The sequence below is a fragment of the Ochotona princeps genome, chromosome 5, assembly GCF_030435755.1.
Source record: "Ochotona princeps isolate mOchPri1 chromosome 5, mOchPri1.hap1, whole genome shotgun sequence".
NCBI classification, from domain to species: domain Eukaryota; kingdom Metazoa; phylum Chordata; class Mammalia; order Lagomorpha; family Ochotonidae; genus Ochotona; species Ochotona princeps.
The window spans coordinates 7,398,583-7,417,323 of record NC_080836.1 but is presented as its reverse complement, the minus strand read 5'-3'; the positions used below and the strand labels follow the sequence as shown (position 1 = coordinate 7,417,323).

General features: G+C 39.5%; 1 protein-coding gene across 1 annotated transcript in view; it reads right to left on the bottom strand.

Moving 5' to 3' along the window:
- Positions 1–18,741, bottom strand: part of LOC101533345 (contactin-associated protein-like 5) — a 326,990-nt gene that overhangs the window by 241,761 nt on the left and 66,488 nt on the right. Inside the window, exons 8-9 of the mRNA XM_058664175.1 lie at positions 13,199–13,203; positions 10,310–10,450 (exon numbers count right to left, since the gene is read on the bottom strand). Of these exons, the coding sequence (XP_058520158.1) occupies positions 10,310–10,450; positions 13,199–13,203 (146 nt within the window). The remainder of the gene's footprint in view (positions 1–10,309; positions 10,451–13,198; positions 13,204–18,741) is intronic.

Genomic DNA, 18,741 nt, shown 5'->3' with positions numbered 1-18,741 from the left:
TTGAGTCAGAAAGATACCAATGTCAATTGACAAGCTCAATGAGCACTAATATTGTTTCTGTAACCTTGGTCTGTTACTAGTGTTGTTGTTGTTACTATTATTATTAGTAGTAGTATTCTGCCATTCTCTGGAAGAAAAAGTAGCATGATCATTTGTATTATGTTATCACTTCAATTGAAAAAAAAAGTTTAAAGACCTACAGTGAAATGGCTGGGAATTCAGGTATATCCCAATCAAGTTATTCTTTTTTTAAAAGATATATGTTTATTGTAAAGTCCGATATACAGAGAGGAGGAGAGAGAGTGAGAAGTTCTTCCATCTGCTGATTCACTCCCAAAGAGTCCCTAATAGAGCTGCACCAATCTCAAGCCAGTAGCCCAGAGCCTTCCTTGGGGGTCTCCCACACAGGTGCAGGATCCCAATATTTTGAGTTGTCCTTGGATGCTCTCCACAACCAGAAGCAGGGAGCTGGATGGGAAGCAAGGCCTCCGGGACACAAACTAGCACCCATATGGGATCCCAGTATGCCCAAGGTAAGGACTTTAGCTGTTAGGTAGCACCCCCAGTCAAGTTATTGTTGTTGCCTCTGTGAAAGAAGATGTAACACTCAACTTAGACTACTCAAAAAAATTGATCATTTCTTTTGAATAACAATGCTTGAAATGAATCACATTTCAGAAACTATCAGGGCAATGTATTTCTTATTTGTGTATGTAAAAATCCACATTATAGTTACTCTACAGACACATCAATGAGCCATTTATTTCCTGATTGTTATATGTTGCTCTATTTAGTACAGCATGGAGAATTTGAGCAAAAATAGTGAGGTATTTTTATGTCTCCTTTAAGCTGTTACTTTTACTGCATTTTGACATATAGAGGACCATCTTTTATTCAGATCAAGCTATAAAGACTGAATTGAATTATCCACAGGAATAGCTGCTAAATCTCCAAGGAATGGGATGAGGCAGGCAAGTCCCACGGGAAAGGATGCCAGATTGCAATGGGGATGCTGCCTGAGGCTGTCTACTGGTGACTCTGGTGCTGCGCAGACTGTGGGCTGGTGCTCCTTGAGCCTTCAGTCATGGTATGCATTTCACAGGTATTATCATGTTCTTGCTGCTGTGACTCTTTAATTAAACTCTGAGCTGCATAACACACAATAATCTAGAGAGTCTATGAATGGAGGAAGGACCAGAAATCATTCTTTCCCAAAGCCATAATTAGTACCATTCTAGTTTAGTGAAGTGGAGCTAGGCTGATTCTGCAACTGATTGCTGTCTCTGGGAGAACCTTTAAGCTAGAGCACAATACTAAGGATTTTGTACTTCACTATTTAACAGTGTAAACCATTCCTTCCCACATGGAATTTCTAGGAAATAGGCCAGACCTATAAATGTGTGTGTGTGTGTGTGTGTGTGTGTGTGTGTATGAGTAAATGTTATATTAATACAGATTCTCACACTAGCAAGTTTGATGAAAGCGATTTAGGAGAAAAAGAAATCACATATCCTTCAACTTGTGAAGGTTAAAACCAAGGTTATCTACCTGCCCATTTGAAAGAGTTTTTTGAGGGATATTTTCCAAGTTAATCTTTGCTAATTGTGTTCTCTGTGCAACACTGATAAGCACTGATAAATAAAGGACAGCTGTAATATCTTCAGCAACTAGACAAGTGTTGCCCAAGTCTCAAAACTGCAAAGAGATTGGCAATTCTCTCGGAAAAGATGGTTAAAACTGCCCACAGTGAGAACCTCGGACTTCTCCTTCTCTGCTGGATCCATGAGTGTGATGAATATGTGTCAGCAGTGGAGATAGTAGCTGAAACACTGTATGTCTGGGGAGTTCCTTTATGAATGACACTGTATGGATATTTGCTATTCATACTGAGGTGCAGTATCTCAGATTTTCAAGTCTCAGTTTCTGAGCAATAAATGTGAGTGACATTTCATCTATTCCTTATGTTTCCATTTGCTCTGCCCAGTCTGAGCACAATGGCAAGTCATTCATGGGACATGCATATAAGTATTACATCAATCTCAAGGCTGTATCCATAGACTGAGCTCAAGGAGGCAAATATCTTACAATATTTTCTGAAAAAGCAACACTGACGTAGTGAAGAAAAAGAAAGTGCTCTTCATCTGCCATGTGTTCTGACATAAATGCTCAATAACGGCCATTAGCAAGCAGGTGCTTAAGTGAATGGACAGCAGATGCTCACATGGGAAAGGGAGACACTGCTCAGGTGACCTGGGTACCAGCAAGGAATCAACAAGACATGGCCTCAGATATCCTAGAGCCAGCCAATGGATTCAGTTCTTCCTTGAGCCATCCTCACACTTCTAAAGTACTTAGAAATGTTGCACATATTCCAGAACCCTGACAATCTTTAACACAAGTTAAAGAAATCCAACAGAAATTTTGGAAAAAAATAATGGAATAACTCCAGAAAATTATAAATGTTCTTATCAAGAAGAAAATACAAAATGATTCAAATATTATAGTGTGTCCACATTGCACAGATAATTGGAGTTTGCAGCAAATCACTCCCAGCAGTATCGGTATAGATTGGATGTGGAGCTAAAGCCCTAACCACAAACAGCGATAATGAGGACACCTCAAACCTTGCAGAAATAGTATCAGAGAAGGCTTAGTGCAACTCCTTCTACACTAGAGTCACACACATGCAAGAAACAAACACACACTGTAATCTCATTGGAGGTCACCTGGGGAACTCTTGTGTGTCCTTATGGACCAACACAGCTGAAGAAATATCAGGGAAAACCTATCTCTCACATGTCTGTTCGAATTGTATGACCCTTCCACTCAGAGATATGCCACAGAAGCTGAAAGGGGAATCTAAATGTGGTATAGCAAGGTTGCATCTCTTGATCGGACAGCTAAACATTCCAGGTAACATTCATTATAGCACGTGGAATTTTAGGTTTCCCTCAAACACTTCTTGTGATACCAAGAAATATATCTCAGATTACATTTAGAATGATAATCAATAGATGCCAATATTAAGACGATGGGGGACCTGGCTCAATAGAATAGCTGTTAAAGTCATCGCCTGAACTCATTGGAATCCCGTATGGGTGCCGGTTGTAATCCTGGCAGCCCTCCTTCCCATCCAAATCCCTGCCTGTGGCCTGGGAAAGCAGTCAATGACAGCTTGATGTCTCCCACCTTGCACCCCTGTGGGAAACCAGGAAGAAGCTCCTGGCTCATGGCAGCGAATTGGCTCAGTTCCAGCCATTGTGGCCACTTGGGGACTGATCCATTGTACAGATCTTCCTCTGTATCTCTCCTTTTCTCTGTGTATCTGCCTTTCCAATAAAAATAAATAAATCTGAAAAAATAAAAGAAAATGATGGGGGTGTTAAAACTACTTGACTAGCAAGTTAAATTAGCCATTTAAGGCTCAATTACATATTAAAGTGAATAAAAAATAAGTCTCATTAAAATATGAAATCTTGGGCCCGGCGGCGTGGCCTAGCGGCTAAAATCCTCGCCTTGAAAGCCCCGGGATCCCATATGGGCGCCGGTTCTAATCCCGGCAGCTCCACTTCCCATCCTGCTCCCCCTGTTTGTGGCCTGGGAAAGCAGTCGAGGACGGCCCAAAGATTTGGGACCCTGCACCCGCGTGGGAGACCCAGAAAGAGGTTCCTGTTTCTCGGCTTCGGATTGGCGCACACCGGCCCGTTGCGGCTCACTTGGGGAGTGAATCATCGGATGGAAGATCTTCCTCTCTGTCTCCTCCTCTCTGTATATCCAGCTTTCCAATAATAATAAAAAACAAAAATATGAAATCTTGGAGCCGGAGCAGACTAAGCCTCTGTCTGCAGTGACAACATCACATTTAAATAGCTTTTTGAGTCCCGGATGCTCCACTTCTGATACAGCTCCCTGCTGGTGATCTCGGAAGGCAGCAGAGGATGTCCAAAGACCATGTACCCCTTCATGCTTGAAAAACCTGGGTGAAATGCCTGGTTTTTGGCTTGGGATCAGCCAAATTCTGGCCGTTGCAGCTATTTGGGGATGAAATACTTCTGTCTTTCCATCTTCCTCTTTTTCTCCTCACTTTCTTTACATGTAATTCTGTTTTTAACATTAAAAAAGAACAAAACTTTGACAAATAAGTATTAGCAAAGATTTAGAAAATTAAGACCTAAGTGAAAATACTAAAATACCAAATTATCAAATAGATGATAGACGAACACAAAAATCAGAATGATAGAAGCAGAAAACGAATGTGCAGATAAACGTAGCAAGAATAGCATATCTGGAACAGGGTGTGGGGAGAGGGAAAGGTGTTGAAACAATAAAACATGAGATTCTAATGAAAGATACCCTGTTCAAGTGGATGCATGTCATAAGTCCATGAGGAATAGTCATGCCTGAAAAACCACTTGTCCAGCTTTACAAATAATGCTTGTGGGCGTGCTACCTGTAGAATCAAAGATCTATCACTATAGAATGTGAAGATGAAAATCCTCAAAAGGAAAACCCAAAGGAATTTAACTGGACACTAGGAATACTTACGAAAGTCACTACTAATCAATAATATCCTTTTATGTTGCTTTCCTTTGCTAGTCTGGGTAAAGCATCGTTTTGCTCATCCTGTTGCTAAAATGGCTCCTCCTTGTTGCAATTTGTAGGTTTCTAGATTCAATTTCATTTATTTTTGTTGTGATTTTATCATTTCTTGTTTCCTGTTCATTTCTTAAGAATAAGTCCTTGCTATGCATTATTAGTTCATTTATGTGACACATTTTGAATTTTGAAAGCAACTAAAATTATAAATGTTATAAATGTCCATTTCAATACTGTTTTTTGGCTATATTTTATAGGTTTTGATATTTTTGCTTTTATTTTCATTTCTTATTTTTTTCTAATTTATTAGTGACACATAGGAAATATAGTGGCAGCATTTTCTTCAAGAAGATTTTTTATTTATTATTTTTAAAAATTTCTTTAGCAACACAGTAGTCATTCATTAGCATGTTATTTAGCTGCATGGCATTGTAACTTTTCTACTTTTCTTCCTGTTATTGAGTTTGTTATGGTTTTTTATTTAAGGGGATGCACAGTAATAGAGACAATCATACCCATATGTAAAAATACAACAGAGTATGCATCTCTACTTCCTTATTAAAATAAACTCTGAAAGAAGCTGTTAAATATATCTTGACAAAAGATGCTGACTTCTCTACCATTTGCAATGTGTAAAATTTCAAGATACAATAGCAGAATGATGGACATATGAATGTTTGTGTAATGCTATATTATTAGGAAAGAAGGAAGGAAGCTAGAAACAAAAGAAGGAAGGAAGGAAGGAAGGAAGGAAGGAAGATATAGACTAGCCTAATGGATTAAAATAAAAACCATTCATTTATTTGCTATATACAAGAAGCACGTTCCACCAAAAATTATGTAAACAGACTAAAAGTGAAAGCGTGTAAGAAGGCAATCCATGATAATGGAAAGCAAAATCAAGTAGAAGTAATTATCCTAATATCATTATATATATTCGTGATATATTTTGTATATTACATATACATATATAAAATATATATTTTGTATATACACATAAATATATATACATGTTTTATATATACATATAATGATATTTGGATAATTCTGCTTGATTTTTATATATATATTTCAGATATTGTCATGAATATATGTATGTATATATTTCATATAAGAAGAAACTATACAAAGAAATAAAACTATATAAATAAACAAGGAAGGGAATTATGTAGTGATTAAGAGACCAATCACACGGAAGATAAGACTATTCTAAATGTTAACTGTTGAATTTATCTGGACAATAAGATGCTGGGCATGGTACATACTTGTAATGAAAAAATCATGGCTGATTTTCAACTGTAATATTGCAACAATGTGGAGGGGTCCACCATGGAGGGAGGGCTTGGGGGAATCCCAGACCCTATGAAACTGTGTCATAAAATGAAATGTAATTTTAAAAAATAAACTAATAAAGGGAAAGCATTAAGTATTCGAAAAAAGACTATTCTAAAAATTTATGAACTCAATGTTGGGCACTTGGTTATTTAAAATAAATATTAATGGATAAAATGGGAGACATATGCTCCAAGAAAAGAAAAAGAAATTAGTTCAGCATTTCACTTTTATCAGTATTTGCTTCACCTGTACAAAACTCAAGGACGGCAGAGTTAATTTATACTATGTGCCAAGTGAACTTAGTTGATATCTATGGAAGGTTTCATCTCACAGCTGCAAAATACCCCTTCTCTTCATGAACGCATAGAACTTGGTCTAGAACAGACAATATACTAAACCACAAAATGACCCTCAACAAATAAGGGAACAAATGAACTGTGTATCATTTCTAACAGGAAATGAGTTGCAAATCGACAACTCACACACTCTAGAAAGTATCCAAATACATAGAGTCTAAATAATAAGCTTCTGAATGAACACCTGGTCATAGAACAACCCAAGTGGAAATAGAAAATTACTAGAAAAGAATGAAGATGACAAAAGAATATATAAAAACTAATGGGTACAGCATTATGAGATACAGTATTAGGATGCATAGAAGGCATGAAATAAACAATTTAACAAGGCATATTGATGGTCTAGAAAAACAAACAAAGCTTAAACTTAGTAGAAAGAAATAATAAAAAATGGAGGCAAAATGTACAAAATTTAAACAAAAAGTAAGATACAAAACAAAAATGAAATATAGACCCAAATTCTTATTTTTAAGATTTATTTAACTTTTATTGAAAAATCAGATATACAGAGAGGAGGAGAGACAGAGAGGAAGATCTTCCCTCTGCTGATTCACTCCCCAAGCAGCCACAATGGCTGGAGCTGTGCTGATCAGAAGCCAAGAGCCGGGAGCTTCTTTCAACCCTGCGGTTGCAGGTTGCCAAGGCTTTGGGCCGTACTCTCCTGCTTTCCCAGGGCACAAGCAGGGAGCTGGATGGGAAGCGTGGCTGCTGGAATTAGAACCGGCACCCATATGGGATGCTGGCACATGGAAAGGTAAATACTTTAGCCACTGGGCTACTGCGCTGGGCCCTAGACCTAAATTCTTCAAAACATAAGCAAAATGACATATCATTGGTTTAAATAATGAAAAAAAATGGGAGAAAATTCAAATTAATATAATCAGATATGGAAAAAGGAAGTATAACAACAAATATTACAGCAACAGTAAAATCTAAAAGAAAAGGTCAGATCTCTTTAAGCAAGCAATTTACCAAAATTGAGTCTTGAAGTCATAGGAAACTCAAATAGACCAATAACTAGGACAGAGAATGATTCTCTCAACAAATGAAAGTCTAATACTGGATACTCTACCACTTTATACTACACTTTTTTTAAGAGTTATTATTTTTTATTGCATTTTAGATATACAGAAAGGAGGAGAGACAGAGAGGAAGATCTTCCATCTGATGGTTCACTCCCCAAGCAGGGACATGAGCTTCTTCCAGGTCTCCCACGCGGGTGCAGGGTCCCAAGTCCTTAGGCCATCTTCGACTGCTTTCCCAGGCCACAAACAGGGAGCAGGATGGGAAGTGGAGCTGCCGGGATTAGAACTGGCGCCCATGTGGGATTCCAGTGTGTTCAAGGCGAGGACTTTAGCTGCTAGCTCACCGTGCCAGGCCCAATACTACTACACTTTGAAAGAACTAATTATAATTATTCTTAAACTATTTTAATAACGTGAAAGTGACAAAATCATCCCATTTTCTCTGAGGCATCATCACCTTATATCCGGAACCAGAAAAAGACACAGAAAAAAAATAGAAGTATATAATCCAATATCTCTGATGGACACAGCTGCCCATGTCCTCACCAAATACCAGCAAATCAAACTCAGCAACACCCAGGAAGATTATTCACCTGGATTAAATGAGAAATAACTCTGTTTTGTAGGCATGATTCAACATAGGCAATATAGTAAATATGAAACATATCCGTAATAAATAAAAAACTGAGGTACCTCGTTGGCGCAGTAGGTAGAGTATCCGTCTCATAGTAATTAAAAAAAAATGAAACAAAGCTGATTACCCCTATAGAAGCAGAGGAAGTGTTTGATAAACTAGAACATCCTATCATAATAAACGATAGAAAAAAATCTGAAATCTATTTTGTGTAGAAAAAACATAGGTCAGGACAAGCCAGGCGATATATGACTAACCCATAGTAGGCTTCATGCTAAATGGTGACCGAGCTGGAAGCATTTCCACTAAGACCTGAAATCAGACACACAGAAACACTCAGCATTACTACTAAATGTAGTGCTGTAATTTTTAGCCGGAGCTTTAGACAAGGAAGAGAAATCAAAGGGAGATGAATTGGGACATAGGAAGTCGAAGTGTCCCTGCATGATCCATTTGCATAGCAAAATGCAAGCTCTCCAGGATGAGACTATTTGAATTCATAAGAAAGGTAAAGTCTTAGGATAGAAAACCAACACTCAACAATCACTAGCCTTTGTATACACATTAAACACCATGGCTGATAATGAAATATTTAGGAGCAGTTCCTTTCACAATAACTACAAATCATTTCAATACCATGGGGTAAATTTAACAAGGATGTAAATGTGGTCCACAATGCTAGTTACAATTCATTAAGGAAAGAAATAGAAAAAAAAAATAAACAGATGGTATAATATTTACTGTTCACATATGGGAAGAATTAACACAATCAACTTGTTCATACTATCTGAAGTGATTTACAGATTAAATAAGATCGCATTCAATCAAAATACCAAACATTCTTTACAGACAAAAACAAAACAAAAAATGAAAACCTAAACAAAAATTCTTAGTAAATCACAATAAACTCCAAAGAATTCTAAAGAATCCTAAATAATAAAAATAAGCTGATAATGTCACAATGCAGATTCAAGACACTGTACATGGAAAATACAAACAACCTGTGCTCACAGACACACACACACACACACACACACACACACACACACGGATCCATTTTTACTGTAGCTTAATTATTAGCTAAGATATTAAGTCAACACAAGTGTACATCAGTTTTTGACTAGATGATAAAAGTGTGGCATATATCCAAAAGGGAATACTTGGTAATTCTCTAATAAAAGCAATGAAATCATCAAAATGATATGTTGCTCACATAGGTTACAGTTTTGGTACTCACTATTAGTTACCACAAGATTTTGAAATTTGATTCTTTTTTATAGCCTTTATGTATACTCTTGAGGAATAACTCTCTCTATATATATTTATATATTTATACATGTATATATACATATATGCATATAACATATATATATATCATGCTCTATGCTGAAATATTTGATTAATGGAGTGTTAGGCCTGTAATTGCGAAGCGAGATGGAAATATACCATTGTGTAATTTTTCTCTTGTTTTAAAGATAGAATTGGAGCAGGAGGAGGGTGGGTGGGAAATATAGGTAGGAGGAAAAATAGGGCATAGAGTATCTAGATGCAACTGATTTGTGAAATATGTGAAACTGTTTATACACATAAAATATATTTAAGTCACAAGAAATCAAAACCTGGTTTTTCAAACAAAAGGTGATTCATTCGGAGACGATTATGATAGTGCAGAGAGTCGACTCCCAAAGGAAAGCACGTTTCAGCCTGTGTGCGTAACATGCAGAGCAAGCATGTACGCGCACGAGTAAAATCTCCATTGTGAGATTTGATTCTGAAGCTCTTGAAGAATAATGAATTTTCCTCTTACTAATTCTTTTTCTAGGTAAGAATTAAGTTTTGATTGTAAGGTAAATTGAAAGTAGCTTATTTTAATGATAAAAACAAAGATACAAAAAGCAGTAGAGAGCATTGGAGAGGGGAGTGTTACATAGTATACTCTTAAAGCTGCATATAAAGTACAGGAAATTCATTTCCATTTGGTAAATGAAGATATTTTTAAAATCAAGAATAAACATGATCAGGTATAACTAGCGAGTATGATATCCTCTGTTCCCGAAGAACTTGCTATTTCCTAGAGGAAAAGAAATCCATGTTGACCCAGTGTGTACAGCAAGCCCTAGCTACAGCTGGATTTTAACCTCAGCCCAAAAAGCTGCATTCTCCATTTGCTCCCAAAATGCGTGCGTCTCCCAGTGGCGAAATTCACCGATTTAGTCCATGCTGTCCAGTTTCAACTGGGTACTACCCGGATACTCAGAGAGCTAAAGAGACATACACAAAACTGACAGAGATGACAGGAGTAAATCTTACCCTTAGGAGATATAAATCATCAAGATAAAGGCGGGGCGGGATTTCCTTACCACAGTGTGGATTTGATGCTTCCGTCTCTTAGCCAGGTCAATTATGTTTACTCCGTCATAGTAGAGATTTTCAATACATCCATGAAAATTTTTCTTTAAAAAGGTCCCAGGTTTGCCTGGTACTGGAATTCCTCCAAAACTGAGCTGTATGGAGAGGAAATCAAAATGAGCTCTTGCTAATAAGTGCTAAAGAAACAGACAATAAAAGTAAACAAGTAAGCAGATTACAACATGTGCATGAGCCAAGTGGCTCGAGTAATTATAGATGACACTTGACTATCCATTTAAAAGGATACTAATTAGGGCATGTAAAAAATCTGTAATTGCTTGAGGACTTATTTTACTAAACTGTTTTCATTCACTTCTTGAATCTTTTGGCACTAAAATAAAAAAAATTTTTGAAATGGAGAGAAAAAACAGAATTGATGCCATTGTATGTATCACTTTTGTAAGCATCTTAGAAAATAGGGCCATACTAAAGAGACAAATAAAAATAGCTCTCTTTGACTATACAGAGATCTAGATAAAGCCTACATTGTATGCAAAAGGATTAATGAAAATGATTACTCACAAGGTATTATCTATATGAATGGAAAACAGAAAAAATAGCAACATTGCTTCTATACTTTTGTAAGGCAAATAAAAATCAATATCATGGGATCTTGTGGCATTATCAGTTATGCTGCTCATTCGACATTAGTGGTAAAAGGGGAATAGATAAAATGTAGAATGAGTTACTTATGAATTGTCAAGTGTTTCAGATTGCTGTGTTGACAATCAACAATGGTGTTTGAAATACAAGCAGATAGCAAACAAAATCTACTTCTAATGGTAGAGAAGATGTGGGATAATACTGTATTACCACTTGTATTTCCAGCAAATGCAAATACAGATTATAATTTTTAATAGATACATTATTTTAAAACAAACCTGGGCTATTGGGAATGCTGCCCCTCCCATCTAGAGAAGCAGAATTATCTCTGTAGTCATAATCGTGGTAACCATTTCATGAGTAACCTCACTTTCCCCATTGATTTGAAAGGTCACCTTCAGCTTGGACGTAAACTATAATCCAATTGAAAGATTGCTTGCTATGTCTTTCACCCTGTCTTTCATACACACACACACGCATGTGTGCACAAATACACACTGTAAATGGTGTGTGCTCTCATTCAGAATGTCTTCTCTGAGAGGCTAACGAATGTCAAGGGTTACTTTTAAATGTTGATGTTTCTCTGAAGTCTTACACTACCTCTCTGCTCCTCCCAGTGTAGTAGATGATAGTGATTCCTAATTCTTCTGGAATTTTTTTTGTAAATGAACCTGTATTTATTACTGTTTGGAAGGCAGACTTTACAGAGAAAAGACAAATGAAGAGAAGGTGTGGTATCTGCTGGTTCACTCCTCAGCTGGTTCCAACAAGCCAGAAGTTGAACTGATCCAAAGCTGGGAGCCAGGAGCTTCTCCCAGGTCTCCAACGTGGGCTCAAGAGCCCAAGAAAATGTGCCATCATATGCGATTTTCCTAGGCTAGATGGCTAGATTTGAAGTGTAGCAGCTGGAAAACAAAGCTGTGTTCCTGTGATGTGTTGGCACTTTGGTAGAAGGATTAGCCTGCAGTGCCACTGTGCTCCCCTATGCCCACTGCTTATCCTCTCTCATATACATGCATATTCATACATATATACATGAATACTGATGTATACATATATGTTGATTATCCAAATGTGCATGCATACATATTATCTTCCACATATGAAATAAAACATAGCATTTGCAAATTTTATCTTTTACACATACTTTTAATTTTTATTTTTGATGATGCTTACCTAGTTCTGGGGAGGAAGGATCTGGGCTTAGGGAAAAGTGGTGCTTTCATTTTTTTGAAATTTTCTATCTCTTCCTGCTTCTGAGGGAAGGGCAGAGACAAAGGGAGAAGCCACACCCAGCCTCCTAACTACTCCAGTAACTACTGAGCGATTGGATATGGTCATCTGATATCAGCCCAGGGTCCCCCATGTGGTGCATGCTCTGAGGGTTCTGCCCAAGTGGGTTTCAATAATTCTGAAATGCTGTTGATCTTTCCAATCCAGCGATGAGGGAACCCTTCCAATGTCCATAGGCTGACAAGCTTGAACTTAGAGTCTTCTTTCACCCATATTTTTGAAGTCATCATTTGGCTGCAGTAGTTGTCCAATTTGTTCTGTCTTCATTTCTCTGCTATGGTACCAGATGTCCTCTGAAGGCTCAAACCGGTTGCCATATTCTCCATGTGCATTTGGGCCTGCCATCCACTGCAGAGGCCCAGTTCTGACACATGCAGTCTCTGTCAGACCACCAATCTTGGATGTGAGACCCCAGGGGCCTGCACACCCCCAGCTGTGCCATTCCCCAAACAACTATAAACCCACACACCAAGTCCCCACAAGCATCCCATGGGACAGCCAGTAGGCTTTCCCCAGTGCTATTGGTGACCCAAGCTACCCAACCAGCACACACAGAGCCAGCACCCACTGTGCAGGCAAGCCCAAAGACCTGGGCCAGTTGGCGTGGGCACTGCCAGATCCACCACCCTGGGGCTCATGGGCCTGGCACTCACAGCACAGGTGGGCACAAGGACTACAATACAGCCCATCAAAGAGGAGTTGCCCAGTTTCCCTACTGGGCTCACTCCCAGTCCTAGATCTTGGGCTCTTCAGATGGTTCTGCAGTCTAGCTATATAAGATTTGCCCCTAGTCCCAGCACTTAATAGTCAGCATGTGGTTAAGCCCAAGAAGCCTGCACTTACTCTGGCTCATTCATATGGGAGTGGATGCAATTAGTTATCCCATCCTGGCTGTCCTCCTAACTCAGTTCACATGCAGGCCAACAGGGGTTGTAGCCCTGCATGACCTGGTCTGTCCCTAGTCCCAGTCCCATTGCTCTCTAATGAGGATAATGGAACAGCAGTGGAGATGATGATGCCCGCCCCCCGCCCCAGCGTGCTTCCGTTCTCCGACCTAAGCCTCATGTAATGTATGCCAGTGAGTACTTTAACCTGGCCTGGTCTGGGTTGTTCCTTTCCTTGGTTATTACGCTCAACTGCAGGGATTGCATCCTGACAAAGGAGTTTCTCAAACTCCTCTATCAGGTCTCCTTCCAGTGGCAGATCATATTTACACTAGTGGGTCCTTGGCCCAGGTTGCCTTGTCCACCTGTTGCTCTGAGGACACAGTGTGCTAGCCCAACCAGCCCACACTCATTCTGGTTCTTAATGTTGGGTGTTACAGACCAGCCACACATGGTCCACACTGAGCTAGAGCTCTCACGTGGTTCTCTGGGATCTGAGACCTAACCCAGCCCATCCTTTACCCACACTGACTCCCATGAATACCTTTGGCTGCTGGTCTGTCCCAGCCTGGTGCTCTCCAGACCCAGTCCACACCAATGCTCAGGGAGACTGCAGGCATGTCCAGTCATGTCCATTCATGTCCAGTCCAGACTGCCGCCCCCATTTGACCCTCACACTCACCAATGGGAACCCCAACCGAGCTGAGGAATCTCCTTAGCTCCTCAATCAGGCCTGTTCCTAGCCAAAAATCTTGTCTATGTCAGCAGAGATTGCAATCTTACCAGGGTGAGCTCATGAATGCTTCCAGAAATTCTGCCCCCACATTTGATTCTCTCACATGTTGGTTAGTATCATGGCCCAACCTAAAATTACTCACCCCCTGTGCTTTCAGTGTTTTGCTTATCTTACTTAATACAAAGAGACCCAATTCTGCTCACTTTGCTGTGTCAGAATTTCATTCTTCTTATGGTATATATATATGATATATATATATATATATCATATATATATACCATAAGAAGACATATATATATATACCATATATATACATATATATGTATTTATATACCATATATATATATATCCTTTACCCAGTCATCCATTAATACACATCTAGGTTAATTTCAAACCATTGCTATTGTGAAGAGCAGTGCAAACAGAGAGAGGAAAATGTAACAAAGAGACTTTGCATCCACTGATTTACTCCAAAAGGACTGCAACACTTGGATTTGAATCAGACCTGATAAAGAAGACTGAAACTTTCCCTTATGGACTGGGGCCTGGATAATTGGTCCATCTTTAGCTGTTTCCCCCATGCACATTATCAGGAAACTTGATGAATAACCTAGACTGGAACCAGTTCTCATATGAGCTATCAGGCACGATGATGGCTGACTCAGAATGCTGTCTCAAGTATCTTTCCACAGGCTGACATCATTCGTTTTGTGGATAACTCAATCATGTGATGGATGCATTTGTAAATTCTGTATTCTCTTACTGGACTCCTTAGTATTGCCAAACTATTGTCTTTTCTCTACCATTTTTCTTCTTAACTATTAAGGATCATCCATATTTCTATATGAACTTAAGGTTATTTCCCATAATTCTGAGGATAATGTCATTGATGCTTTGATAGAGATTGCATTAAATGTTGAAATTGTATTGAACCATATAGAAATATTAGCAAAAGTAATTTTTCCTTAGTCCTAAACACAGGACATCTTTTCAAACTTTTGTTCTTTAACATCTTATTAAACATTTTATCATTTAGATTGTAGAGGTGTTTGTGATCTCTAGCTACACGTATACCAAAGTATTACCTTTTTAAAAGATTTTAAAAATTTTTATTGGAAAGTCAGATATACAGAACGGAGGAGAGACAAAGAGGAAGATCATCCTTCCAGTGATTCGGTCCCAAAGTGGCCGCCATGGCCAGAGCTGAGCAGATCTAAAGCCGGGGGCCAGGAGCTTCTTCTGGGTCTCCCAAATGGGTGCAGGGTCCCAAGGCTTTGGGTTGTCCTCTAACACTTTCTCAAGCCACAAGCAGAGAGGCAGTTGGGAAGTGGGACCACTGGGACATGAACCAGTGGCCATACAATATCCTAGTGTATGTAAGGCGGGACTTTAACCACTAGGCTGCTGCACTGGGCCCAAAACAGTTCATTTTTTTTTCAGCTACTGAGAATAAAACAGCTCTAATAAGTTCTTTATCAACAAGTTTATGGTGTGTGAAAATATAACTGATCTTTGTGTTGCTTTCATATGCTGCAATTTTGCCAAGTATGTGGGTTACTTATACCGTATTTGCACTCATTAATTTGCCATACAAATTATCTGCCTATCCTGTTGTTACTGATGATTTTTTTCTATTTAGTTACTTGTGTAGATTTTAGACTAAAGTTGTGTAGTTGCAAGCTAACCTCAAAATATTTTGAAAAGTATAACTGTAAGAGAGAGGCAAATACTTCAAAAATTTTGTGACAACAAAATTTAAATGTAAGTTTATTTGAGTGCAAAAACTTGAAGTGTGCAGTCTTTGTGTGTTATGATATTTCTCATGAATTGTTTGATGTCCCCCTTTTGTGTAAAGCACTATTCTTTTGCTGATTAACTTTCATATATTTTTCCTTATTTTATTATCTTGGTCAACACTTATTCAGCTCTACCCGTAACTTTAAGCAACAATAATTCCATAGATCGTTCAAAACATCAGCATGTTGCATGCCACCACAGAGTGTGAAGGCCGCGCATTGCGCCTACAGATTGTCCCTGCAGGGAAGGTGATCTGGGGACATGCTGGAGTGACAGAAGACATGTTTGACAGGATAGCAGTGACTATTGTGGGCTTCCACAGATGGGGCCACTGCACTTGCAGATAGATAAATAGCTAAGTTAGGGTGGTTTTTAAGGAGGCAACTGGAGTGTACATCTACTTCTAGCCAAAGCACACACCTTTGTGGGAGACCTGCATTTGGATAATCTGGGGCTGGGGGGAATGTTTGGGTGGCTAGGGTACGGCGCCTGCCTTTCAAATGTTGGGTCAGCGAGGACAGCAGCACTGATCAGAAAGTGAGAGAACTGTATCTGGGCACCTGCTTGGCTGGGGTGGGTAGCTGCATCTATTGGTGCAGTAAAGAGCCAGATTTGATATGGACCAGAGGGCACAACACCCACTGGCAAGTGGCAGGATTAGATGCTTGTTATGTCAGTTTGCAGTGTAGTACTCCCTGGTAAGCTCAGGGTTTATGGCTGGGAGTGCTCCTGTCAGGGGGATTATAGGCATTCCCCTGGTAAGTTATACCTCCTGTTGGTGAGCACGAGTCAGAGCTGGGAGCGGCCAGGACGGATAAGGTGGCAACTCCTATTGACATACATATGGTCCAGGTTCAGTGGCAGAACTGAGCACAAAAGAGTCAGATAGGATGCAGACAAGGCTGCTATGCTGCAGCACATGCCAGCACATGCAAAATTTGAGGCTGGGGGAAGGTCTGGTGGGAGTTATCAGGGGTCACCCCAACAAACTTTAGCACCTGCTGGTATGTGTCAGGAAAGGGCCTGTATTTGGGTGCACTAGGTTAGATTATTTTACCTGTAGGTTCCTGTGAGAGATGAGGCTATGACTATAGACAAATTGACCTGACAGCTGCATTAACCAATATGTGCATTGGCTGGGTAGGTGACAAACTGGACTCTGCACTGGCTGATGCACGCAAGAGTTAACTCTGAGGCCACCCCAGGTGAGGTTTCTTGGGGGACTATCAAACAGATAGTTGAACTGAACCCCAGGCACAGGGAAAATCACAATATCTGTTATCCTTCCTTGGATTGCTTATTTGGTTGTAATCTTTGTTTTGTTTTGTCTTAAAGATTTATTTTTATCATAAGGTCAGATATACAGAGAGGAGGAAAGTCACAGAGGAAAATCTTTCATCTGTTGATTCACTCCCCAAGTGGTCACAACAGCTGGAGCTACACCGAGCCAAAGCCAAGAGCCTGGATCCTCTTCCAGGTCTCCCACAGGGGTGCATGGTTCCAAGGCTATTGGCCATCCTTGACTGCTTTCCCAAGCCAAAAGCAGGGAGCTGGATAGGAAGTAGGGCCTCTGGGATTAGAACCTGTGCCCATGTGAGATCCCAGCACATGCAAGGCAAGGATTTTAGCCTGTAGGCTACTGCGCCAGGCTCAGAGTGTTTGTATTGGGACTAGACCATCTCCATTACTGAATCCTATGCAGTGGGGAGCGTGGCAGACTCTCACAGTGGACATGATAGCCAGCTCATCTCCAGCAGAGGACACTGAGTGCTTCTTCAGAAAGTGGAAAGCACAGGTGTTCGGACAACTCTTAGACCAAGTTTGCAGCAAGTGCCTGGGTCTGTGGACACACTGAGGTGGAACTTGTAAAACCTTTCTCAACCCTGGTGCAATGAAACCAACAATATCTCAGAACTATCAAAACCCTTCAAGGGACACCTTTAGGACATTCTTCTATATTTTCATTCTTCTATATTTTGAGGTCACTACGGCACTATCAAAAGACTATCCCCCATCCCAGGTGCTGATGTAGTTTGATAGCAAGGAGCAGTCCTCTTTCCCTTCCCTGCTGTAGATACAGAAGGGAAAAAAATTAAAGTAAAATATATATCCGGAACATTTGTGCCACCCATCTTCTTCCTGGACCCTTCTCCACCTAGCCAGAGGCATGCAAAAATATGTATCCCTCTCAGCTGTTAACAATATTTAAAATAGGCTGGTCCAAGTACAGTTGTGGTTACAACTATATCAACATAAAATAAATTCAAATGAGAAACTGAATTGCTTCACAGAGCAGTTAGGAGATGTGATCAAATGACAATTAAGTCAGGGAGTTCCACCCATGAAAGGACAGAAGCTCATCACACAGGTTTAATTATGAAGAACAGCAATGGTTGCTGAAGCAGTGGGTTGCTACCAAGACTGATGTCTTCCCCTCACCCTGTCTTGCTGCATTTTTTCACCATGTTACCATTCTTGCACTTTCTCTCTCCTTCTGTATAAATCATAAATCCTATGTGGTGTGTCAGCCTGCCTACCATATGATTCTCCTTTCATGAGATGTGCTCATCAGAAAATGACACAAGCCCATGTTCCTCATCTTCCCAAATCTCTAGTCAAATTTATTTTCCTTATAATAGCACCCAACCTCAAGTAGGTGTAGATAAAGGGTTGTTAGGGTGCAATGCCGAGCTGCTCCCATGTGGGTCCCTCCAAACCTTTTAAAATTGTTACCATAAAGAAGGAACTTTTCGGTAATTTTTCATCATCGTTTATTATCCGTAGCATCTATCCTATAACATATATTGGCTAATTAGAGAATAAACTGCTTGAAACAGTGGTTTCCAATTTTGAATGAAAGTACAACATCTGTAATATTGTGAAGTAGTTTCACTATCATTGGGAGAAACAGTTGTTTTCTTCAGAATTTTCTTCCTAGTTTAAAATATGTCAGAAAGTGTCAGTGTGTGCAGTCTGAGGTAAAAAAAAAATTGTAGCAGAAGTTACTTTTTTGTTTATGAATAAGATTGAGAATCTTCATCCTCACTTTAAAAACAGTGGTTTTTAGTCTTTT